The 25,376-nt window shown below is 64.1% G+C and overlaps 1 protein-coding gene across 1 annotated transcript in view; it reads right to left on the bottom strand.

The window, feature by feature from the left end:
• BAHCC1 (BAH domain and coiled-coil containing 1) overlaps positions 1–25,376 on the bottom strand; it is a 59,647-nt gene that overhangs the window by 7,029 nt on the left and 27,242 nt on the right. The window contains exons 10-22 of the mRNA XM_024760628.1: positions 17,875–17,997; positions 12,905–14,653; positions 12,514–12,622; positions 12,014–12,177; positions 11,703–11,861; positions 11,259–11,458; positions 10,747–11,080; positions 8,823–9,659; positions 4,632–4,831; positions 4,357–4,493; positions 3,608–3,718; positions 1,283–1,403; positions 161–452 (exon numbers count right to left, since the gene is read on the bottom strand). Of these exons, the coding sequence (XP_024616396.1) occupies positions 161–452; positions 1,283–1,403; positions 3,608–3,718; positions 4,357–4,493; positions 4,632–4,831; positions 8,823–9,659; positions 10,747–11,080; positions 11,259–11,458; positions 11,703–11,861; positions 12,014–12,177; positions 12,514–12,622; positions 12,905–14,653; positions 17,875–17,997 (4,536 nt within the window). The remainder of the gene's footprint in view (positions 1–160; positions 453–1,282; positions 1,404–3,607; positions 3,719–4,356; positions 4,494–4,631; positions 4,832–8,822; positions 9,660–10,746; positions 11,081–11,258; positions 11,459–11,702; positions 11,862–12,013; positions 12,178–12,513; positions 12,623–12,904; positions 14,654–17,874; positions 17,998–25,376) is intronic.

Genomic DNA, 25,376 nt, shown 5'->3' with positions numbered 1-25,376 from the left:
TGAGAATCCATCCTGGGCCAGTGAGAGCTTCTCCCTGTGTCCGGCACACGCAGTGAGCCCTGACCAGGCGCTGATGGCTGTCCCAGCTCCCGCCCACCCACTCCCCCAGCCTCCAGTGACCGTGGAGGTCCTGGCCGTGCTGCTCAGACCGACAACTTGCCTGCCTCACGTGTTGCGGCCGCTGCCGGCTGGGCTGGGAACTTAGGTGTCTCCCTGCCAGCAACGCCACCATCTGGCTGTGGGTGCCGGGCTGCCCCAGACACCTTGGCGCTCTTGGCTCGCGACAGCTTCTTCCGGATGCGACCCCCTGGGGTGGCCTCCTTCCGCCGGAAGGGGCTGAGGCTGGTGGGCAGCCCCTTGCTCTTGACCTTCGGCTTCAGCTGGGCCACCTTGTGGGTCACTGCAGATGCCAGGTCGCCCTGATCGCTGTTCTTCTTGCACCGAGTCTTCTCCTGTAGTAAACGGGCAGGTGGAGGCTGCAGTCACCGGGTCCCCCACCCTGAGCCACGGCCCTGTGACCTTCGGCCTCCCCTCTGCCAGTGCTGGGCCTGGAAGGTGGCACTTCGCTGGCCTTGCCCTCCAAAATGCCTGAGAGGGAATCTGGCCCCGGGGCACAGGGCCTGCCCACTGGAGCCTAAGCTTGTGCCTGTCCTGCCTCCCATTTCACAGCCTCCCTGGACGGCCCAGCCTACTCAGCTTGGCGGAGGGAGGCCAAGGGCCCAGGTGTTTGTCATGTCCTAGAGAGAGGGACCAGCCTCCTGCTCCGGGAGGGACAGGCAAAGTGACAACAGACTCAGACCCACCTCTCACCTGTCCCTCCCAGGTGGGAGGCACCCACTGCACTGAGAAGGAATGGGGTACTGGCACCCCTGGGGAAGCCTGTCCCAAGGGAGGGGCAGTGCCCTTGGTCCACCCACTACACCAGGTATGCACCTGACATGGTGGACATCGTGAGCCCTCCCTCCTGAAAAGTCTCCCTGTGACCTGTGGTAACTGTGTGTTGCTTTCCTCCCGCTGGAGTGAGCAGAGGGAAGGGAGGGGTCGTGGAGCATGACCGGCCCCGGGTCATACCTGCAGCCTCAGAGGCTCGCCTCTGTGTGACGCACACGAAGCTCGCCCGACCTTGTCTGCTCATCTGAGCAGTGGGGCCCCAGCCGGATGGTGACACGGGGCAGGGCGGGGTGGCAGTGTTTGGCCTGGGGCTGGTCTACCGCCTGCCCCCTGTCCTGTCCATCTGACATCCTGCACCCGGGCTTGAGGGTGAGGCTGCTGGGGGACTCACCGCAGATGCGGGTTGCAGGCCCACGTAGGTGCCCTTCTCCAGCCGGCCTCGCTTCTTCGAGGGCTCATCATCGCCGCCCCGCAGCTCGGTGCACAGCAGGCTCAGGCTGGACCGCACTGCCCTGGGAGCACGGGGGGCGCGGGTCACACGTGGGCACCTGGGCCTCGTCCCCGAGACAGTCCCTGTGGCAGCAGCCAGGGCACCGTGGTGGGTCGTGTGGTGCAGCTGCCTGCCTGGGAGACCCACTTGCCCCTGTAAGGGCCCTGCTTCTTTCCTGGCCAAGGCTGTGCCCCTGGGCTAGTCTCCTCTAAGCACACAGAGCTGCTGGGAGGCCAGGGGGGCCAAGCCAGTGCTGAGTCCCCCGGCCCCCGCTACCTAGCTAGCCCCCTCTGCCCACTGACTGGGGAGGGGCAGCCCAGTGCTCGGGGGCCAGGGCTCTGTGGCCAGCTGGGCCACTGTGTGACCTGGGCTGTGGCCTCAGTCTATCTACCTGGAAAATGGGGATGCTTTAAACTGTGCCTCTGTGTAAGGCTGGGGTGGGATCATGCTGGCCTTTGCACTCACTAAGTGACCTTAGTGAGTGCAAAGGCCAACAGCTACCTCAGTTAGGAACAAAAAGGGCATCAGGAGAGGCCCCTGAGAAAGGGATCCACCCCGAGCATCTTTGCCACTGCCAGGAAGAGGATGTGGGGGACAGCGGCCAGAGAAACTCGTGCCCAGGCTCTGCCTCCTAGTCCCCAGGGACCCCCAGTGCCGGGCTCAGACCCCTCAGAGCTTTGTCCCCTGCTCTCAATTCTCCGTCTCAAAGGAGAAACTCTGCACCCCCCGCCCCGCCACCCAGCTCCCAGATGGGGCCCTGGAAGCTGCTGACTCTGAGCCTGTTTCCCTGTGTCCCACAGGTGTGAGGCTGGGAGCTTGGCTGCCTGTCCTTTGCCAGACAGGGGCTGGGGGCTAGGCCTCTCACCTACTCCCTCCCTTACCCACACAGCATTAATGAAAATGAGTCACAGATGGAGGCTGAGGGCCCTGGCCCGGCCCTGGCCTTGTGCGGCCAGATGTCAACTTTTACCTTCCTGCCCAGAGAGGCCAGGCAGGAAGCCGGCCCGGAACCATGCTTGGCCCCCGGGCCTCGGCCCTCCCGCTTCCTGCCTGGGCCCAACTGCCAGCAGCTACTGAAGGGCAGGGGCCCCCCAGAGGGATGGAGAGTGGGCAGGAGCCTGAGATGGGGGAGGGCGGGAGGGAACCCCGATCCTTAGGAAGGGAGGGCCCTGGCCTTGGCTTCCTTCCTCGTCCAGCCAGGGCCTGTTTTCTCAGGTCAGTGGAGAAAGTGGCCACAATGCAAGCACCAGGATGGGGCTTCCAGGGTCAGGCAGGGGCTTGGCGCCAGGCGGGCTCGAGCAAAGCATGGGGCAGCTTCGCCAGGGGCTCCCCAACAGGGCCCCCTGCCAGGCCCTGGTCTTAGCCAGCAGCCCCTACAGTTCTGGCTGGTCCTCAAAGGGAGGCCCCTGGAGCCCCCGCCGGGTGACACCTGGGCAGGGCGGAGGGACAGCCTGGGGAGGCCCCCCAGCCATGTGGCGCATCCCCTCCCCGTCCGCAGCAGCCTACGCGAACTCCCCTCCCTGTAACCTTCTCCGCGTTCGCTAATGTTTTGTGACATAAAGCCCTGAGATTAATTTTTTGCCTCTGTCTTAACTGAAGGAGCCGTTTAGTGCCGATGTAACTATTATTACCAGATCGTCAGGACTGATGCAGTGCGCACACGCCGCGCCAATCGTGTTTGGAGGAGCTCGAGGATTTATGCAAATGGGCCTGCCGGGAGAGGCAATTTGTAGCCGAGAAGGACAATTATACCAGGCCCGGGAGTGCGCCAATGACTGCGCCGGGCGGGTAATGGATAATAACCGCGCGCCGGCAGCCGCGCGCAGCACCGCAGCGTGACCAACGACTCTATACGGTGCAGATAAAGAGGCTTTTACGCAACGCCGCCTCGCACTCGTGGGGCTGGGCTGGGGCTGGGGCCTGGCAGGAGGGATGCCACGGCCCCAGCCGGCCACGGCCGGGTGCGTGGAGCTGGTGCGGCCATGCCCCAGGCCCAGGGGGAGGGGCTTGTCTGCTACGGGCTCAGTGCCCCAGACGCTCCCCACCGCGGCTGGCCCGGGGTTCTGGATCTTCAGGAGAAGCTGTGACGGAGGCCCAGCGGCCACGGAAGCCAGAGAGGAGCCCAGCCCCCACTGCCCGGGCCTCAAGGGCACCTGGGCCAGCCCAGCGCCACTGAGTAACCTCCAGCCCCACGCACCCCACGGGGCCCACGCATGCAAGACTCACTTGACTTTCTTGCCTTCGCTGGGTCGCAGGGCAGGCAGCAAGCTGGAGTATTTGCGCTTCCGTGGCCGGCCGGGCCCTCGCCTGGCAGGGCTTCGCGAGCTCTCGTCTCTCCTGGGAGCCACAGGAGGGGTGGGTGGTCAGAGGCTGACGCCTGTCCTGGCTCCCTGACAGGGGTCCAGGAGAGGGCAATACCCTTGGGGGCTGTGGCGGGGGGCGGGCCCTCCCAAGATTTGGCGGGAGCATGGTCCCCAAACAGAGGGCAAGGCTGAGCCAGCGTCCCCGCTGCCCCCACCATCCCTGCTTCCCAGTTCCAGCCGTCCAGCACACTCCAGTCAGGTGAGCTCCCCGCACTGCTACGGCAACTTTAGGGGTTCCCTCCGCCCTCCCACACCCCAATCCTGCCCCGGCCTCCCAGCCCCCTCTCAGACACCACTATTCTCACCCTTTGCCCCCCCGTCATGAGGACCGGCCTCTGCCTTGCACCAGTCTCTGTTGGGTGGTTCTTCCACCCCTCCACTCTCCCTTGGTTTCTCCACTGAGTGAACGCCTCAACCTTCCACTACCTCTGGGGACCCTCCCAGGCCCCCACTTCTGGCCCAACTCATCCCAGCACACACAGGTTGACCTCTTCCCACAAGCCGGTGGCCCTGGGCTGGGCTGTGCCCACATCTGCCCCAGTGCCTGAACTGGGGGTGTCTCCACAAGCCACGCTCCAGCCCTCCCCGCCCCACTGCCAGCCTGGGCCATACTCATGGTCATGCCTGCGCTGCAGCCGGGCCAGCTCCCTCTGCTTCTCCTTGTAGCGCCTCTGCAACTCCGCCAGCTGCACACGCATCTCCACCTCCTGTGTGTCCAGCCGGTCGATGGCAGCCTTCAGCGGGCATACCTGGTAGGCAGGGGCACAGGGGCCTGTGAGCCCAGCTAGGGGGCCAAGATGGGGTGGGCAGGTGGCCAGCCTGGGCACTCGAGGCCTCCCCCAGGTCACGGCACTGGGCAATGGGGGCGACCAGGGCCCCCCACTCACAGGCTTGGTCTTGGGGGTCCAGGTGTCCTTGCGCTGCAGGATCTGCATACGGGGGGTGAGCATGGGAGCCCTGCAGGGGTCGGCAGTGGAGGGCTGGGCCAAGGAGGCGGGGCTGTCCAGGCCAGCAGCCTCTACCAGGGACCAGGCTGAGGCCAGCGTGGCCAGGCGCTGCAGGTTGAAGGCTAGCACATCCTCCTCCTCTGCAGGGGACATGAGGGTCAGTGTGTATGCAAGAGGCTCTTGATATCAGCCTGCATCTCAGCACAGCCCAGACTACTCCCTCCTACCCCGTGTACCCACCCCCCACCCCCAGACGCCCGGAGGCAGCCGGACTCCCTGAGACAGGCAGAGTGAGGCGGCCTGGAACAATGAGATGGGCACCTGGCGCTCGCCTCTGGTCTGGGTGGGAGAGGCGTCACCCTTGGTTACTGTGGGCCAGGCCGGTTGGGATGGCACAAGTCCTCAGGACAGTGCCCAAACCATTTAGGCACGTGGCTTGTTATGCTCTTAACAGAAACTGCCTTGCATTTTTGCCCTCTTCCAGATCCATGAAAACCCGGAGAGTCAGCCCTAGTGGGTGGGGAGGGATGGCCCAGTGCAGGGTCAGAGCCGAGCCAGTGGAGGGCAGTGTCCATCCAGGGGACAGGCCTGGAGTGGAGACTTGGGACTGAGCGCAACCATGGGGAGAGGGTGGTGGCAGAAATGGGGGTTGGGCATGCACAGGTGGGCTGATCGTATGAGGAGTTACGGCTGGGGAAGGAATCCGCCAGGATGAGCCCTGTGGGGTCAGACAGGGTGCCTAGTGCTGGAGGTGTCAGTGGGCAGTCGTGATTTCTAGAACACACAGCCAGCTCTGCCCTCTGAGAAGGCCTGAGAGCAGCAACACCCCAGTAGCAACGAGCACAACTAGCACCCTGAACTTGGCTTCTAAAATTCTCTGAGGAAGGGAACTGGGCTCCTTGGAGAAATGGCTGATTCCAGGGACTGGGACGTTCGGGGTGAGCTGGGAACACAGGAAGTTCTCAGAGGATGATCCAGCTGAAGGGGCCAAATCTGAGATAATTCAATCACCAAAATTAAATAGTGACAGTGACAAATTATAACGGATTGAAGTGAATAAAAATCCACAAGTCACACTGATATAGATAAATGAATCCAATGTTTGAAGAGGAAGGGGATATCATACCATTTCAAAGTCCCTCCCCACGAAATACTTAGTAACTACAAAAGGGGAAGTGCCCAGCCATAGCCTTAATGGAGTTATCATGGTGACCCACCCTCAGTGATGGGACAAAGCACAGGTGGACACCGGAAGTTCAACCCTCTGTACGCAGTGCTGGGTCAAGGCCAGAGGTGGGTTGCTGGGTCAAAGGTGCCCCGGGAAGGTGGGGGAGGCGCTGGGGGGGCTTTCTCCTCCCACCTCCAGCTGGGGCAGGGATATCTGCAAGCCCCATTTCAGCTAAAAGTTCCACAGGGTCTCCTCATCTCTTGGGGTTACTGTGACTGCTAGGAAGCCCCTCTGTTCCTCCCTGAAGCCCCCCCACCCCGGCCCCCACTCCTCAGGCTAAGCCCGCTGAGACTGCAAGGTCCTGCGGGGTGAGCTCTGCGAGGGGATGGTGGGCTCGGGGAGATGGCAGGGGTGGCGGTGCTGCTGGGTTCTCCTCTGGCCTCCAAACAACAACCGGCCTTGCTCTCCAGTTCAGGGAGCTGTGCGGCAGACAATAACAGCCCCACCCCCTAGCCTCGGGGGTCTATAATCCCTGTCCCGGGAGAGATGTAGGGCTGGGCTGTCCAGGCAGATTGAGGGCTCCACAGGCACAGAAGAGGGCCAAGGCTTGGACTTCCCCCAACCAGCCAGGCCGGTAGAAGCTGCTGGGGCCAGGAGAAGGTGGGAGGAGGGGTGCAGGTCAGCAGGGAAGTTCAAAAGGGGGGTCTGGGATCTTGACTCACCTAAACCAGGTGGGTCACTCAGGAACAAGGGGCAACCATACTCCGGAAGGGACAGGGCCTGGCCTTCCCAAAATTCCAGGGTGGATGGGAAGCCCAGTGGGCACCATGCCCCGCAGTGGCCCCTCCAAATGCAGAGTGGAGCATTTTGGGTGTCTTGGGGATGGGCCCTTGCAGGCAGGCCCCACCATCCACGCCAGCCAAGTGAATGGCCAGAGAAGTGTTCGACTCCCTCCCACCCCAGGGCTCCATCTGGGGCCTGAGTCTCTGCCCCCCTGCGATGGAGGTCCGCGGGCTGGGCAGCCTGCCCACTGAGCTCCCTGGACTTGAGCCCAGGTGGGGGATAAGCCAGGGTCCTGCGGCCAAGTCCTACTGGTGGGGGATGTGAGGGCTCTGGACGCCCACATCAGTGAGGGTGGGGCTGGCCCCAGCCTGGGAGCAAAGAGCCCGGGACCTGAACACCAGCTCCACTCGGCCCGGCTATGGGAGTTGGGGGCCATGTCACCTTTCAGAGCCTGGTTACCTCCTCACCCCCACTTCTCAGGGGCCGCCACCTGGCCTTTCACCAGCTCTGCCTGGCCTGGGAGGTACTTCAGGGGGTCTCCTCTGGGAGGAGGGGGCAGGAGGCCCCGATGTCCCTCTGGATCTCTACCCCTCCCTCTCCCCTCTGTACCCTGGCCTGTTCCCGGCATGGTCTTCTCCCGCCTCCTCTGTCTGTGAGTCCTGCCTTTTGCTCAGAAAATGAGCTGATTTCCTAAGTAATTTCAGGCAAAGCAGTCACTGAGCTTGCAGGGAACGGCTCTAGAGCTGAGAGGCTGCGCAGACGGGCCAATTAACTGGGGCAGAGGGAGGGTGGGGGCCTGGGAGCAGCAGGAGGGGAGGGTGAAGGCCTGAGGGCTCCAAGAGGGGAGGGCGGGGGTCTTGGGAGAAACAGGAGGGGAGAGGGGGGTTTGAAGGTTCCAGAAGGGAAGGGTTGGGTGGAGACCCAGCAGTGGCAGCAGGGCCTGGCCTGGGCTGGCAGCTGCAATACCCACAATGGGACACACGTGGTCTACACGTGAGCATCCATTCAATGAATGGGCACGGGTCCAGTAGGCATTCACATGCACAGACCGGTGGCCACACACATGGCGCCCGGCAGCCTGCTCAGTGCACCCTCACGCCAGCCACGCTCACGCGGTGGCTCTGGGCAGCAAGGCCCTGACTGGGGCAGCCCCGCCTCACGCTACAGCTCCAAGCGAGGCCCTCCCAGAGTTCCTGACCGGCAGGGGCTCCCCGGCTTACTCTCTTCAGCACAGTGGTGGCCCCTCTGGTCAGACAAGAGAGGAGTGACACAGAGACCTTCAGGGAAATTAACTTTACAAGAACCTTCCCGTATCTCCACGCAGCACAAGAGGTGCTGGTGGCTGGCAGTGGGCAGTGGAGAGCTTCACGCGGTGGGAAAACGAGCAGGCCAGCTGAGGACTTCGTTGGGTTCTTTCTATAAATATCAACAGGGCACAAAGCCTGGCTGGGGGTGCTCCCCCCACCGCCTGAGGGGTTCCGGCAGGGAGCACCTGGGAGGGGTCCCTGTGGGGGACCTAAGTGCTAGAGAGGCCTAAGCAAACACCTGGCCCTTGGGCTCTGGTCCGAGTCAGGGCGGCAACAGCCTTGGGCTGGCACCCTGGGGACCTTGGGCAGGGTGCAGGGAGCCCAGGAGCACCTTGTCCCACAGGTCAGCCCCAAGGCCTAGTGAGGCTGAGGGGGACGTGGGGGGTGCCACCTCCCCGGGGCCTGGGAGGCGAGGGCTGCCACGTCCTGAGCTGGGCCCCGTGCAGGCTAGGTTCGGAAGCTGCAAAACCCAAGGAAGTGAAAGCTTATAGCAAGAGCACCATCTTTCCTACCCGCTTCCTGGCTGTGAGGCCGTAGTTTAGTGACCTGACCCCCCTCACCCCCACCCCTGTGGGCCTTGGCATCCTTGCGTGTAAACTGGAGACACCCTCAAGCCCCTTCAGGGCACCGTGAATGTCCACGGCCACCTTTCTGACACCGTCGTCAGGGTGCAGGCCTGGCCCTGAGGCCCTACCCCATGGCTCATCCTGCAGCCAGGGCTGGGGGTAACACCGTGTGGGCACACCTGCCTGGTTTCCTGACAAGGGGCCACATTGTGGGGACAACGGAGCAGGGCTGAAGGCCACTGGCCGGCTGACCCTGAGCCTATGCCCAAGGGTCCAGCTCCTGGGGCTCCGGAGGGATGGGGCTTACCTTGCAGGTCTGGCTCAGTCCTCTGCTGCTGGATTTCCAGGTCGGCCAGCTCGCTGAGCAGGGCAATGCCATGAATCCCTGAGCTACGGGGCAGGGGAGCTGTGCTGGGTGGCCCAGGGACAGTGGGGGGCTGAGGGTCCAGTGGGCTGACAGTGGGCAGATCCCCCAGGTTGATGGTGGCTGCCACCAGGGCGTCCAGACCCGGCAGCTCCCTGGGCGGCTGGCTGTTTTCGGGAGTCAGCCCCCAGTCCTCCTCCTCCTCCTCCTCCAGCTCGGCCTCCTTGAACTTGGCCGCCTTCTCCGCCTCTGCTTCTGCAGGGGCCTGCTGCTCGCCCGGCTTGGCCTGATCCGGGGCACCCAGGCTCCTTGCTGGCTGCTCCATGGCCTGGGGGCTGGCCCCCAACGAGGGCCCCTGCTCTCCCTCCTCCCGTCCCTCTTCTGTGGTCCTCTCCTCTTGGGCCCCTCCCTGAGTAGAATCAGCCTGGCCAGTGGCCTCAGGGCCCCCTCCCTCGAGGAGGGCCCCACACCGCAGTTCTCGCAGCCCCTCCAGTGGGCTGGGGTCCGCTGCCTTCCCCGGGGGTCCCCGCTCGGCAGGGTTGGGGTGTCCGGCAAGGTCCTGGGTTGCCTCCCTGGCCCCTGAGGGCAGCCCAGGCTCCTCCAGGTTCTGGGGGCTGTGTGGGCCCAGCTCCCTGGGTGGGAACGTCCTGGCCAGCTCAGGCTGGGCCCCCGGCGGGGTGGTTTGCATAGTTTCGGGGTCCGAGAGGTCAGATGAGTGCACAATGCGGGGCAGGGAGAAGCCCGAGCCGGCCGCAGGGCACGTGTATCCGGGAGGCAGGTCTGCAAAAGAGGGCGCTGTCAGGAGAGAGCAGCTGGGGGTGAGGGTGACCTCAAACACCTCAGACCCACACCTGGCGGGGAGGGTCCCCAACCAACCCTCTGCCTGTGAAATGTGTGAGGCAGGAATGGGGACGTGGTATGTTGAGGGGGGCAGCAGGGGAGCACCGGGTGCAGGAGGGGAAGCCCCCAGGCCCTCCTCCTTGGCCAGGACAGCTGTGTGCTCCCCAGCTCGGGCCACTGCCTCGTGCGGGGTGGGGGGTGGGGGGGTCCATGGCGGTCCCTGGAGGCCATCCCTGGTCTGTGTGGTGTGGCTAACCAGAAAAGGGGGATTTTAAAACAAGATACTTGAATCAGGGCTTTCCCTGAACCAGAACGAGCTGGCAGCCTGTCGGAGGCATTATGCCCCATTAACTACAATAAAAAAAAAAAAAAGGAAAAAAACTCTAAAAAAAAAAAAAACCCAACAACCTCGGATGGCTTCAGCCTCCTTCTTGTGGAACTGGGACGAATTTTATGTTCGCCACACGGGCTTCCCGTGTACACTCTCAGCCTAATTCAGAGAGAATCAGATAGCTGTGGAGGAGCTGGGGGGCGGAGGGTGGGAGGGCAGCTACAGAGGCCGAGGCCGGGCCTGAACCCTCCACCACAGGCTGCCTCTCCTTGCCTTGGGCCCAAGTGGTGGCATTTCGGGCCCTGACAGTGAGGATGAGCTCCCTTGCCCAGCTTCGTCCCTGCTGCCCTGTGGTCCTGCCACTGTCCCCGGCGGGCCAGGCGCTTCCTTATCCACAAGGCTCCAGTGCCAGCCGGCTGGGCCTGACCTTCATCCTGCCCCATCTGCCAGGGGCAGGGGCCCTGAGTGCCTCCTCTGTGGGTCCCCCAGAAGGACTGTGGAGAAGAAGGAAGAGAAAGAGCAGGGGGACAGGCGACCTTGCCCCAGGCCCTACTGGGGGGACTGGGTCGGTGAGGACACCCTTGAAGGTGCTAAGCCAGGCAGCCCTGCCCCCCATTCAGCTCTGCCCACCAGACAAGTGACAGGCCTGAGTGGAGGGGGGCAGGCCAAGGCCAGCCCAGTGCCGCCCGCTCTCACCTGGTTCCAACGTGTTGAGGTCGGCTCCGGGCCGCTGGCCCTCCCCACTCTTCTCCTCGGCGCTGGGCAGCTTGGAGCCTGGCCCGGGGCTGCCGGTGGGGCAGACGGATAAAGTGCACGGGGCGCCAGGATGCGGCGGTGGTGTAGGGCAGCTGGCGGCGCGGGGCTTCGGGGCGGGAGAGTGGCAGCAGGGTGACAGCTTGGCAGGGCCTGCGGTGGCGGGTGAGGGGGTGCCCTTGGCCGTGGGGGTTAAGGCAACTGGCTTGTGGGTGGACTTCAAGGCCTTCTCCTGGGCGGGCTCCTCCAGCTCCAGGTGGCGGTCCTCAGGCTTCTGCTGTTGGGTTGGGGCAGAGGCTCAGCCCGGCTGGGCCCTCTGCTCAGGGCATCACATCAGCGTGGGGCAGGGGTGGGGGGAGCGTGCAGTGGGGACTCCTGGGCCAGGCCAGGTTGCAGCAGAGAGGCAGCCAGCAGTGCCCTGGGTCCCAGCTGGGTGTGGCCGAGGGGGCAGGTACCTGGAACTGGGTGGCCCGCTGCTGCTCCAGGGCCTGAGCGGCTCGCTGCTGCTGCTGCTGCTGCAGGGCGTAGAGCTCCTGCTGCCGTAGGAACTGGGACCGCGAGTAGACAGGGAGCTGGCCTGGGTGCTGCATGTGGGAGGCAGGGCCCCGGCCCCCGTACATGGGGGGCCACAGTGAAGCCTGGTCCATGACATCAGCTGTGGGCCGGGCCAAAGGGCTCGTCAGCCCCGGCGGGGACAGAGCGCCGGGCTGCATCCCAGCCACCGAGCTGGCCTCTGCCAGCCCTCACCTCCCGCTCGACCGCCTCGCACCTGCCTCCCGGGCTCTGGCCGGGTGCCTGCCTCCCTGTCCCTTCCCCTACCCCCGTGTGGGCCTGCTCCCTTCCTCAGACCCACTTCTGACAGCCGCACACGCGAGCAGCCTGGCCCGGGAGGCCCTTACCAAGCGCATGGGGGGCGGCGTGGGGCGTGGGCTCAGGAGGCAGGATGACGAGCTGTGTGGGGGCGTCCTGGGAGAGGGGGAAGACGGGGGGCATGGAGCCAGGCACGGACGCAGGGAAGCCGGGGGGCAGGTTCTGGTGCAGGGCAGGGTGCCCAAGGCCTGGGGAGACAGGACACTGAGGTCAGGCAGTGCGGGGCAGGAAGCAGGGCTCCAGGCTGAGGGCTGTCAGCCCCAGGCCAGCAATGACCACCACGCCCGGCCAGGACTCTTGTCCTGCCCCATGCACCCCTACCTGCCCTCAGAGCACTGACCGTAGGAATGTCCCCCCATCCACAGGGAGTGGGGGGCTGGGTCCCCGCCCAGCTGGCTGCTCTGCAGGGAGGAGCCCCCGGCGATCATGAGATGGGGGGCCAGGTCTCCAGGGCAGCCGCTTGACGGGTGGATCCGGGCGAACTCCACGAGGTCCTTGTTGTCCCTGTACGTCACGGGGGATGGGTGAGGGCTCAGCACAGCTGCCATCCCTGGCCCAGCTCCTCCACCTCACCCCTCGGGGTCACGCTCAGCGCCAGAGGTATCTGTCCCAGCAGCAGTCCCCCAGCAGAAGGGGAATTAGCAGAGGAGGGAGGGGGAGTTAGCAGAACTCCCTCCAACAGGGACAGAAACCCCAGCAAAGCCTGGGGTGGGTACACAGCTGTGCCCGAGACAGGCCACAAAACCTGACACAGCGGCCACTTAATCCCACACGGCAATATCGGGTGAGCCCAGAGGCACGGCCCAGACCCCACCCCGAAGGCTGCAGCCCGGTTCTTACTGCAGCAGCAGCTCACGGCCGGCGAGCCCCAACCGGTCCTCGCACAGACGCACCCTTTCCTCCTCGGCCTCCAGGTCCAGAGCGTGGGCGGAGCGGGGCCCACCGCCAGCTGCACAGGTTAGAGATGGTAGAAAGGGGCGAGGGTTGGGGCGGCTGGGGAGCCAGCAGGAACCCTACTTCGAGCCAGGGGGGCCGACGAACTAAGAGAGGGTCTCCTGACCCGTGGCCCTCGCAGGGAAGGGGCAGGGCAGGGCAGCCCTGGGAGGGCCTGGAGACATGGGGAGGTGATGGGCACAAAGGCCCAGGGCCCAGCCCTGGGAGCCTCAGGTGCGTGGATGAGGGCAGGTCAGCAACACAGCCCCACGCCTCCCTCTCTGTGGAGGGGCCATACCTTTGAAGGCGGGGGCTGCCCGGCCCTGCCGCCCTGTGTTGGCACTGTAGGCTGACTCCGCCCGGCTCACCGTGTCCTTCTGCCGGGCCAAGGCCACCGCAATGCCCACAGGTGGCTGCCGCACCTCCCCATCGCCATGCGGAGCGTCGTGCTCTCGGCTTCGGGCACAGTCGGGCCTTTCCATGTCGCCGGGGGCCTGGCCTGTGCCCTTGGAGGCTAGGAACTTCCCGTCCTGCTGGGCACAGCTGGCCTTCAGGCCCCCCAGGCCCACGAAGGGCACCTTCTGGCCGACGACCAGTGCTTGGTTGCTGTACTTGAGCAGGTTCTTCATGGCCGAGACCTCGTCAGGCGGGGCGGGCAGGTCCTGAGGCAGGAGGGCGGCCTGCTGCAGGGTGCCGCCAAAGGGGTCCAGGTAGGCGCCAGCCTTGCACTCCTCGCTAATGGCCACGGTGGCCCCCTGGCCCGACTGGACACTCCAGGGGGGCGGGGGCGGCCCGCCGTAGCCCAGAGACGCCAGCTCCAGAGACTTGCGCTTGGCCTCGGCCCCGCTGCCCCCCGGCTCTACCTCGGGGGCCACCGACTGCTGCTGATGCCGGATACGAGCCACCTTCTGGGCCCCGGGGGCACCCACAGGGGTCTCCTTGCTGGCAGTCTTGTCTAAAGTGCAGCAGGCCTGGGTGACTTTCCCGCCCAATGGGTCCTGGTGACTTGGCCGGGCGCAGTCCTGTGAGGGGGCGGGTAACTCAAAGTAGCCGCTTTTGTCCAGACCTGCTTTGGGGAGCCCCGGGAAGGGGGCCTCGGGGCCTGCGCCGTCCAGGTACTCCAGGCCCTTCAGCCGGGGGGCGTTGAGGGCCGCCTCGAAGCTCCCGGGCCGCCGCTCGCCCTTGCCCTCGGCCTTCAGGTGGGCATAGGAGACCCCATAAAGCGCAGCATGGTCAGGCACTGCAGGCCCATTCAGGTGCCGGTCCTTGCCCTCACCCGCCACGGCACAGGCCTCGGCCACCTGGAACGGGCGGCTCTTGTCGGCCAGGTGTCCCACGGAAGGCACGAAGGTGGGCCCGCTGGCCTTTGGGTCCCGGGGGGCTTTGTCCTGCAGGGGGCAGAGCCCATCCGGGCCCCCATGCAGCTGCAGGCAGGGGAAGGAGCCGCCGGCCGTGCTGAGGGGTGCGGGCGGCCCGGCAGGCAGGCCAGACGGCACCGTGTAGGGCACGGCATGGTGCAGCAGCTGCCTCCGCTCCAGGCACTCGCCGAAGGCTGGCCCAGGCTCCACGGGGCCGGCTGCCTCCTTGGTGCAGCGTCCAGAGGCCGGCACGCCCACAGCCGGCCGCCCCAGCACACCCCCCGCGCAGCTGGCCAGCGCGGACCTGCCCAGCTCACCGTCGAGCACCTTGGTGTTGAGAAGGCAGGAGGCCAGGTGTTTGGGGCGGCCCTCGCAGGCACCCCGGGCCACGCCACCCTCCTTGCAGTGCGAGTCCCCCGGTACGGGCAGCACCAGCTTGTGCCGCCCCCTGACGACATCCTCCTCCACCGCCGGCCGCTCCTTGCCCTCGGCCGCCTTGCCGGCTTTCTCTTTGCCCATGAGGAAGCGGTCGAACTCCTTGGTGCCCTTCTGCAGGTGGCCGGCCTCGCCCCGGTCGCGGCTGCAGGAGCCGATGGGGTGGCCGGGGGCGGCCCGGGCCACGCTGGGGAAGTTGTGGTTGGCGGGCAGGAGCGTGGGCTGGGGCGGCAGGTTGCGCAGGTAGAAGTTATCTGTGTGCCGAGAGAGCTGAGGTCACCGGGAAGCCTGGGGCAGGGGCTGGAGGGCTCAGTGCCCCCAAGACACTGTGCCAGGTGCCTCCCCACTGCCAGCGGACGCTGACCCACTGGTACTTTATGAGGAAAGTTTATAATTGTAAAATACATGTGAGGTAAACATCGGCACTTCAACCATTTCTAAGTGTGCCGTTCAGTGGCAATTAGTACACTCGTGTGATGCAGCCTTCGCCACCGTCCATCTCCAGGATTCTTCACCGTCCCAATCTGAAGCTCTGTCCCCATTAAACACTGACTCCCCATGCCCCAGAGCTTTTGACTTATGTTCAGCCCCTAGGAGATGGGAGCTGCAAAGAGCCCAGCCGCTGTGTCCAGCTGTACCCGTGGAGATTAGTGAAGGGAAGGCAGGAGTGGGCGGCAGTGTGCCCTGACCAGAGCCAGGGGGTGAGGTCTGGGGCCACGGGCATCCCCCCCAACCCCACACGATGCTGGGGGAGTGTAAGCTGGTTGGGTCTTTACAAACAGCCGTCAGAACCTTAAAAGCTACGGAGGCTGTGGGCTCACAGCTGGGGAATGGCTAAGTGGACAGCATGTGGTGTGATGTGGTCACGACACAGCTCCGGATGCCCAGCCACGTGGAGAGTTGCCTGAGAGATGCCCCTGTAAGCAGGACCGTGCACTGTGGACAGTAAAGTGGACAGCCTTTAGTAGCCCCCTGTAAGTGCTAAGACCCCCAGGAGGAAGTGAGGCCCAGGGCAGGTATGTGTCTGAGAATGGGCTGGGTGCGAAGGACCCGGCCCACCTACCTCCTGAATACCCTGGAGGCCCCCAGCCTAGGATGATCATTTAAAGAAAGGAAAATGGTCCCAGATGGCCGTCCCCACCTAGTCCACTATGGGCTCTCAATGCCTCTACAGCTCTGGGCCCATCCAGCTTGGGTGGGTGGTAGGCGTACCCCCAGCTCCCTGCGCTGGGCCATGGCTTGCTGTCCAGCATGGGCCCTCAACCTGGGGTGCCTTGCTCTCTACCTGGGTCCCCAGCCAGCCCTGGGGACACCCACAGCTCCCTAAGCTTGTCTCTGGGGACCCTGGGGGGCCAACCCCATCTACACCCAGCTGGCACCCTGGATGGCATGGAGCAGAGAGGGAACAAAAGAAACCTTCAGAACTTGTAAAACCGTCCTGAGTCATGTAAATTACTTGTCAATTTCCTGCTAATTAAAGCAAGGGGGAAGAGTGTAGCTAAACCTAATTAGCTCAATTTCCAAAACTAAAGTGTTCTTGGGTGGGGCTCCACCACAGCACTGTGAAAGCCGGAGGCCACCAGCCAGTGAGTGCTCCTGGAAGCCAGTGGCCCACACCCTGGAGGGGGTCGCTAGCTGTGGCTCCGATCTCTGGGGCTGGGACCACCTGCTTGCTCCTGCCGCACTGCCAGCAGCACACATTGAGGCTGCTGTGGGAGTTTGAGGCACTCAGCCCGAGGCCTGCGGGGCTCTGTCCTCTGGGCAGCAGTGCACCTGGCCTCCAGCCCCGAGGAGACTTGGTTCCCTGGGAGCATCCAGCGTCTGTCCCTACCCTTGATGGGGCTGGGGAGCTCTCCTGGCCCTGTCTGTAGGCGGGGTCTTACTTGCACCAATCAAAGCTGGCCAGCCCTGGGCTGGGCCAAGGCCTTCCCTAGCCCTGCCTGGACAAAGATGCAAGATGGGCTCCAGGACATAGACAAGCTGAGGTCACAGAGTGGGAGGCTGTGAGAAGGGGCTGGGGACGGCGGTGGAAGGGCAGGAGGGCTGGCCACAGGCCCGCCCCCAACCTGCCTCGCAGGGTCACCTCTCTGGGGTCCCCTTCCTTCTGTGAGACCCTTCAGGACTCTCTCCTGCTTAGCTGCTGCCACCTGAAGCCGACCCCCACTCAGAGCCCTGATCTTGGGGCTCCTTGGGCTCCCCAGAGCTGCTTCTGTCCTTATCCACCCTCCTTACCCAGGTGGTCCCTCTCCTTGGCCTGGGTCAACCTCTTAACCCGCCCCTCTAGCACTGACCCCCCACCATGAATGTCCAGTCACCCCTGGGAAGGCAGGTCCCCCAGTCCCTCTGCATGGAAGCTGAACTCACCCCTCCCCTCCGAACTGCTCCTCTGCAGATGCGCCGCCCTCCTACAGCCTGGGCCACAAATGGGGGGTATCTGGGAACCCCCCGACCCTCATGCCCATTTCAGGTCTCCCATGGGATCCCATGTCCCCATTCAAGTCCATTATTTGTCATCTGAACGCAGTAACTAACCGAAAAACCTCTCTGCCCCAGCTTCTTGGGCACCACCCCCAGAAGATCTTTATAAAATGCAAATGAGACGTCACCCCACCAAGGAAAATCCTGGAGACAGGGCACCAAGGCCTCAGGCCACTCCCCACACCTGTCTCATCTCCAGGTGGCTACATCTCCCACAGGCTCCTTGAGGCTGGGCCTCTGCACGCAGACGTGTGAGTGTGTGTGCGCATGGCGTGAGCATGCCCTCTTCACGGAATGCCCTCCCCATGGCTCCACCAACCCCGCCTTCTCATCAGCAAAGCCTCAACCTCAGCATCCCCTCTCCAGCGACACCTCCTGCCAACAGGGTAGATGTTCCTCTGTCTGCTGGGGGCACACTATTGCCCCTCTTCCCTGCTGCCGCCCCCACCCCCCCGCCACCCCTCCCCTGCCCGGTCTTGACCTCAGGCCCAGGTGTGGGGTGGGTCCTGGGCCTCGTGTTGCCTAGCTTGGTGAGGCACAAAGTACAGGCTTCTGGGGGGCCTTCCCTACTTCCACCCGATGTCCCTGGGACCCCTGTTGGGGCGGGGCGGGGGCTGCTACAGCAAAAGGCCAGGTGCTGAGGGACCTGGGTGCCACCCCTCAGGGCCACGGTTGTTTGCAATGCTTCCATCTGAGCCACGAGAGCTCAGGGAGCACGGCTGTGTTTTCAGCCAGCTCGCCTGACCCCGGCATGTAACCTGCTGCTTGGCTGTGGTCCTGGGCCCTGCAGTTCAAAGTCTCCAGCGGCCTGAGAAGCAGGCCCACCCTCCTCCAGCCCCTATCCCTGCCGTGGCCTGAGACCTGGAGGTGAGGGTTCACCCAGGCTGGCCACCTTTACCTGGCACCCCGGAAGCCCCCAGCCCTGCCCTCCACCCCTCCAGGATGACCTGTGCCCCAGGCCCCACGCGATCCCTCACGGCCCCACACCAGCACTTGCCTTTTTGGGTTCCATAGAAACGATGTTGCCCATAGAGAACATTGCTGTTTCCATGGTGATCCAAGTGGCTCATGGGTAGGAAGGTAGATGCCAGACTCCCTGAAAATCTGGGGTACCCTGGAGCTAGAGAAGCAAGGAGACAGCTGTAGAGGCACCTCCAGGCCCCAGGCTCGCACCCGCCCTGACCCCAGGGAGGCGAGAAGCTGGCGGGTGGCCCGGGAGCGATGCCCCGTGGAGCCTGGTGCGTGCAGCCCGCCGGTGGGAAATCAACCCATCAATACATCATATTAACTCTGACTCGACTAATACCATCCCTCCGGTGTGGCACAAATTGAATTGCTGATGGGCTGGGGAGAGAGTGGAGGATGGAGGAGGGAGCCTTTGATTTCTCACCCAGCAGCACTTAGCAGTGCGGGAGCTTTGAGGCAGGGCAACAAAAGGGGCTCTGGAGAGCGTCTTGGGAGGAGGGAGACGCGGTGGTCACACACAGTGGACAGAGGCCCTTGCAGCCCTGGCTGAGCTTCTGGCCAGGAGGGGCAGGGCTGGACACAACCTGGGCCTGCACCATCCATAGCCTCCAGGTGAGCAAGCAGCTCTGGGGTCAGTGACCCACACCCCGCGGCTGACTTAGTTGGGTGTGACAGGCTTCTGCCTTGCTGGAGGCCGCAGGTATGGGGCTCTCCACCAGCCGGGCCTCCTCTGTGCTGTGAGATCTGCAAAAGGAGCTGGTGCCCAGCCGTGGCAGCATCGCCCCCAGGAGAGTTCCCTGCATTGGTCCCTAGCCTGAGACCCTCCCTGGAGCTTCCCAGTCAGGTCAAGCAGGCCCCTCTCTGTCCCTCTGAGGGGCCTGGACTTGTCCTCCTGGCCTGGCCCTGCCCAGCACAGGAACACCAGCCACACCCTGGACCTCGCTCTGGCCACCTGGGACACGCACCCTGCCCCCCAGAAGGGATGAAGACAGAACTAACACTTGGCCGGGGAGGCCCATCTAGGCACTGACGTCCTGGCCAGGCACATCCAGGGGAGGTGTGTCTGCTGGATGCCCAGAGCTACCAGCCACTTGGAATGTGGCTCCTCACAGCTGGTCCTTCCCCACCAGGCCCAGCAGTGAGGGGGCAGGGATGGGTGGAGGGCCTGCAGCTGGGATGGCCGAGTCGGCTGGGCTGGGGTGGGCAGGACGCTGTCTTACTCCACAACTCATGCTTTGAGCTAATGCTCTGAACGTTTTCCCCATGGAAAATGAGTCCCAGAAGAGTTTGTCTTGGGGACCCCATGATTGTCCCAAGAGTGACCGGCTGCTGGGAGCGGCTTCCCACCTGACTTCTGGGGCTCCTGGGCTTTGACGAGGGAGTAGGAATCACCGGGTCTCCCCAGGGAGCAGTGGCCTCAGGGACAGGGAGAGGGAGGGGCTGGAGCAGGGCCCTGAGGCAGCAGTCCCCGAGGGGAAGGCGCGGGTCGCAGGGCAAGTGTTTGAACAAGGTCATAACTGTGCCTTGAAACAAGGGAGCTGTGAGACCCATGCCTGGGGAGCAGGGGTGCCAGCACCCCACTTAGTGCATCATGTCGAAGTTACGGACGAGTCTGAGTCAGCGAGTTCCGTGCGAACCTGCTCATTAACTGTTTTCCAAACTCCTTTTAGGACAGGAGCCCTTTGCTGTTTCAGTGGAACTCCTTGTGGCAACTCGTGGCCTCACGCTCCGCTCCACTCCACAGAATACACGAGACAAACACCTTTCCAGAAGGGGAGGCTCAGAGCCATAGCACAGACCTCCAGGCCCCCAGGCCCTCAGAGGCCCGGAGGCCGGCCTGCCATGTTGCTGCAGCTGTTGAGATGGAGAGTGAAGGCCGGCTCTGTCTCAGCGCTGGGGGCATCTGTGGGGGCATGGGGGGCAGCCCTGGAGCTCACCGTGAGCATGGGGGGCCCAGAGGCCCCTTGGCAGGTCTGAGACTGAGGGGGAGCTATGCCAGCGTGGGTGGGGCTGTGGAACCCAGCTCAGAGGTAGGGATGGACGAGGAGCCCCAGGAGTACCACTCAGAATGGGAAATGGGCAGGCATCCAACAGGGACACTCTGGGATGCCCCAGGATCAAGGCCCCCAGTCTAAATGGCGCACCCTGCACCCTGCTCCTGGCAGCCCCCTCGGCAGTAGCCACCGTTCAGCCCTAATGACGCAGTGTCATGTTCTCTAGCCCAGGGGATCTGAGGTCAAGCTCTGGAACGCTATCCCCAAGAGGTGCTCCACGCAGAACACGGCCCGTGCCAGCCCCATTCGGAGGCTCTCCACCAGCGTGCATGTTGTGAGAGCTCTGAGAAGTCCCAAGACGTCTCCCCACTGGGGGTTCACATCCCAGGCCCATCTGAGGACGCAGGGAAGGTGCCCACCGCCCCCCAGGCCTGTCCCCCCGCAGCCCCCTCCTGCGAGGGCACGGCTGAGTTCGGAGAGCCTGGCCAACTGGCCTGGTTTGTGTGCAGAGACACATCTGGAGCAGATGTTCCCTAGATTAAACGCAGCTCCTGGAAGACTTGACAAAAGCCGAGAGCCGGACAGGGGTGGGGGCGGGCCGGGGCAGGGGGGCAGAGGCCTGTGTGTGTAGTATGGGGAGTGGTTAAACCACCACAGCTGTCCTCCTTTAATTGGCTGCTGTTAAATGTTTTACGGGGCCTCGTTTTGGTAAACAGAAGTCTGTAAATTCCTCCTTCCCAGACGCCGTTTCCCAGGCACAGACCCCCATGACCCCTCGGGAGGTCTGGGCCTCCCGCCCACCCGCCCTCCGGGGAGCAGGCATTCAGCTGGCCAAGTGGTGGGCTCCTTCCTGCCGCACCCTTTGGGGGCAGTGGGAGGGTGATGGCCATGCACGTCCTTCCACTTCTGACCCTGAGATGGTGGCCAGGGATGAGGGGACAGAACTCTACCAGGGGCCCTTCCCCCATCTCCAGCCTGCCTGAAGCCCCACCCTCTGGGACCCCAGAAGGGGAATTAAGGTTCAGGGAGGAAGGAGGGAGCAGCTGGGGGAGACGGAAGAAGAAGCAGAGGGGGCATGGGCCAGGGCTGAGTGGGGCGGCCGGGGCGAGTGTGAGGAAAGAGGCCCGGACGGGTGGGTATCTGGGGTGGGGGGCAGCGAGGGAGGAAGGGGAGAAGTCCTTCCAGCCCAGCCACAGAAAGGACCCTTTCTTTTCCCAACAAGACTGTACTCTCTGAACTGAAGAAGAAAATAAAAAATGATTTTCCTGAATCAGAGCAGCTGTTCTGAAACCAGAAGCCAGGGCCGCTGCGTCCAGCCTAGGAGATGCCTGGTTCTCGAAGGGGCTTCTGCAGAGGAGAACGTGGTGGTAGTGTGGGGCTCTGGAGAGGGCTCAGGGAGCAGGGGACGGGTGTCAGAGTTCCTCTACCCAGTACTCTTTCAGGGGTGGTGTGGTCCAGAACCCCATCATTCCCAGGCCCTCACACCCCTTGAGGTCGGGCTACTGTGATCACCCCAACTGACACACGAGCCCACGCTGTATCCCTGGGCCCTGCTGCCCTCGGAGCCTTGGAGGCCCCTGGTGAGCTCCGGGGAGAGGCCCTGGGCCTCAGGGAACACCTCACTGAGGATGCCCCCCATCCTGGCCCCAAGCTCTGAGTCGCCAGAAGGCAACCCAATCCTGTGACGTAAGTGGCAACGGAGGACAAAAGGTTGACGCCATCAGCACCTAATGAGGTGCAATGAAGTGGAAGCAGTCTTGAACAGGGCAGGGGCAGCACAGACCAGGTCCTTGGGCTGCTGGGACGCCCCGGCACCCCGCCCCCAGCATCCCCTATGGTGGGAGTGTTCCTGGCCAGGTCCTGGGGGAGGGGTGCATGGCCAGCCAACAGAGGACCAGAATCCCCGGAGCGGGGTGGGGGTCAGGGGACCTCCCACCACAGGGTCCCTCGAGATCCCCACCCCCAGGCCCACAGAGCTCAGTGCAGACACTGAAGGCTTAGCAAACTCTTCCAGGGGCCTGACGCACAGGGCTCTGATCACCCCCATGCTACCAGGGTCCTGCCCCAGCTCCCTGTACGCACACCCACGAGGGCAAGGCCTTCTGCAACGGATGCCCCCTGCCCCCCATGCCACCTTGACAAAGACATTGCCACCTCTCTGGAGGCTCCAGTTGCTAGAAAGTTCTCCCCACCACTGAGCCCTGAGTTAAGGCCAGGGGCTGCCAGCAGGGTTCTGGCATCAGGTCCCAAGGGCAGCTGCCCACAACATGACTGGCTGAGCCCCCAACCCCTGGGACCAGGAACCATCCTTTTACATAGCCAGCCATTCTGGGCAGGCTCTGGGAAACCCGGATCGGACCATCTCAACTACCCATCTCCTCTGGGTCGGGGCCACCCTCCAGGGCTCAGCAGAGGCTAAAGCCCCTCTGGGTAGAGCCCCACCGGACCACGCCATCCCCCCACCCATGTCCTGCCAGCCCTGACAGATCCCATCCTTTCTCTCCCCACAGCAATCCCCGCAGACACCTAGGCAAACCACCCTTGCTCCTGGGGCCCTGCACACTCCTGTCATTTTGAATTCTGCCACACGTGCCAGGCTAGGGGTCCCGACCCAATGCCCAACACTAACTGGGTGCTGGCTCTCTCCCATGTGACACCCCTTTCACTCAGGGTGCCAACGGGTTTCGACTGTGGTGCGCAAGACTGGTGACCGCCCAGAATGCTGGATGAAGAAGGATTCTGAGGCTGCATCCACATGCAGTTTAGAAAGTGCTGCGATTGACTAATAATGTCTGCCCTGGGTGCAGGAGGGGCATTGGCAACAAGTTGCGAGGACGCTTGCCACCACCCCTGCTCTAGTATCTGAAGTGGGTAACCTTGCAACAGCCCCCTCCCCATGGCCTCCCTCTTCCTTGCCAAACACTCCAGCTTCTGTCCATAAGCCCTCTCAGGCTTACAGTGGTCAGAACCCGTGGGTGTCCGGGCCGTGCATCGGAGTGCAGCTCCCAGGACCAACCACCCTGGGCTTTGCTGGGAGGAGCCTAGCGAGACTCCTTCTGGGGCTGAAGGTGGCTTTGGAAGCTGGGCCCCTCAGGGAGTGGCCAGGCCTCGGCCTCTCACAGTTGGGGGCTGGGGTAGGGGCCCGAGGGGGGCCCAGGATGATTCCTGTCCCACCCCATCCCATCACGCACATACACTGACCCCCAGTCACCCCAGGTTTGGGCCTGGCAGCCTCGGTCTGTTCCCAGGCCGGGAGGAGTGGCTCAGAGCCGGGGGGAGGTGCCAGGCTGCCGCGGGCACCTCTGGAACAAAAGCAGCGGGCAGCTAGCCCAGGAGCCAGGCGGTTGTGGACAGTCCTGGGCTCCTGGCACGTGCTGCGCAGGGAGGAGCTGGGCTCAGGCCGCACAGAGCAGAGATGCAGGGCTCGGCAGCAGTCCCTGCGAGGGAGCAGGGCCTGCGGGCTGGGGAGGGTTGGGTCCCAGGGCTCGCTGCAGGACTAAAGATGGAGAAGATAACAGAATCTCAGAGCTTGGAGCTGGGAACAAGCTGGCATGACCTCCCAAACCCTCAGGAACACCCCACTCGGCAGCTCTGACTGCCAGGGAGCTCAGCTGGAGGGAACCCTTACACCGCCCCTGCCCAGGCCTCCTGCCCCTGGCTCCGCACTCTGCCTTCTTGCACACTCCAAGCCTCGCCTCCCCCCGCCACCACCCCGGGGTGTCTATAAGATACGGGGCTTGGGGCCACAGGAACAATGCAAGCCAGCCCCACACCCAGATGTGACACCAGGCCTCTCCCCAGCCCTGTCAGGCCCAGGGCTGCCCACACACACTCCTGCTGCAACGTCAGCCCGGGAAGGCACCACGGCCCCCGGCCCAGCAGTGGACAGTTGCTACAGGGGACCTGCAAGGACAGAGGGGTCCCCGGAGGCTGGGACCCTGATGAGGAGGCAGGCTGAGGCAAGGCCAAGTGAGGGGCCAAGGTCACAGGGAGGGCTGGCCCAAGAAGGCTCTGGAGGGGGTCAGAGGTCCAGACGGGACAGGCCTCCTTCTGACTAAGATGAAGCTGGCGGGAGAGGGCCTGTCTGGCAGGGCAGCCCTGATCCCCACATCTGGATCTGGGTAGCTCGGGCCCTTCCCCCATGCTGTCCCAAGATCTCAGAGGAGCCAGCTGCTCCCACTGACCCAGCTCCTCGCCTCCAGCATGGGCAGGGACAGGTGGGCAGAGTGAGGGGTGCCGCTTAGACGTGGGGGCATCTTCACCGGGCTGGGGGGCAGTGATCGTCAGTGGTCCTGTGGGGGCAGGTTCAGAGGCCATTTCGGCCACCAAGAAAACTGAGGCCAGGAGAAGGGGTTGGAGCTGCCAGGGTCTGGGGGAAAAGGACCAGGTCCAGGGCAGGGACCTGCCTCAGAGAAGGGCTGGTGGAGGGCTCCTCTAGACGGTGTCACCACACACAGATGGTGACACTGGCTGGGACCTTTGTCCCTCACACAGACATGCTCCCAGAAGCCCTGGTGAGCCCTGAAGCCTCAGAGGGGACAGAGGGGGACAGAGGGACAGCTGACAGGGCTCAGGGAAGCTGGGGCGCCGGGAACAGCAGGGGGTGCCCAGTGGCTCTTTGGTGCAGCCCTTGCCCCCACTGGAGGTCAGCCCAGCCTTGGATGGAGAAGTGGCTGCCGGGGCGGGTGCGGCTCTGACAAAGAGGCCAGGCCAGGCTAACGGCCAGCGCTGGCACATGTACCTGCTGCCTCTCGAGGCTCCCCCTCCAGGTGGCACAAGAGACCGTAAGTAGCCCAGGCTGTGGGAGCACATCAGGCTTGCTGACAATAGGACCAGCTGTGCTGCACCCCACCCCCGCTAGGACCCACCCAGGACAGGCTGGCTGGACACTGGTTCACCCCTGCCTTGGGCCAGTTCCGCCGCCCACCCCACCCCAGGCCCCAGAAGGGAAAGTCTAGCCTCTGGCAGGACCCCTCACTTGGGTGAACCTGGGGGGCCAGGAGGCCCGAGGGCTGCACAGACGAGCTCTGCCCCAGGCCAGATGTTCCTGGGCGGCTCCTCCAGCTCCGGGGTGCTTCTCCTGCACCCCAGCTGCTCCACCAGGGAAGCAGGAAGCTCTGGCCCCTGCTCTAGCAGTTGTCCCACAGATGGTGGACTGGGTCCACCCACGGAGAGCTAGGGGGCCCTGCCTGGAGTGGAAAGGCGCCTGGGCCCATACCCCTCCTGGCCCCCGCTGACATCCCCCGAGCCCATCCTGGCCTCCTTGCCCTTAAGCTAAGAGCCCCTTCAAGGGCCTAGCCCTGACCAGCCCCAGGCTGGGGAGGGGGCGGCAAGCAGGCTTTGCCAGGCACCTGTCTTCCCACCCATCCTGGGGGTGGTGAAAGGATGAGGGTGAGGTCAGACCTCTGAGCAGCCCGCCCAGGCAGCCCACCGTGCCTGCCGGCCCCCGCTCTCCAGCCATGTCGCGTGCCCCCCGCCCACCTCTCCCCCCTTTCCCCTGAACACACACGGCAGAGAAACAGGCCCCGGCACGCAGGGA

Source organism: Neophocaena asiaeorientalis, unplaced genomic scaffold (assembly GCF_003031525.2).
Source record: "Neophocaena asiaeorientalis asiaeorientalis breed wild unplaced genomic scaffold, Neophocaena_asiaeorientalis_V1.1 scaffold30, whole genome shotgun sequence".
Lineage (NCBI taxonomy): Eukaryota > Metazoa > Chordata > Mammalia > Artiodactyla > Phocoenidae > Neophocaena > Neophocaena asiaeorientalis.
This window is presented reverse-complemented; position numbering and strand designations above follow the sequence as displayed.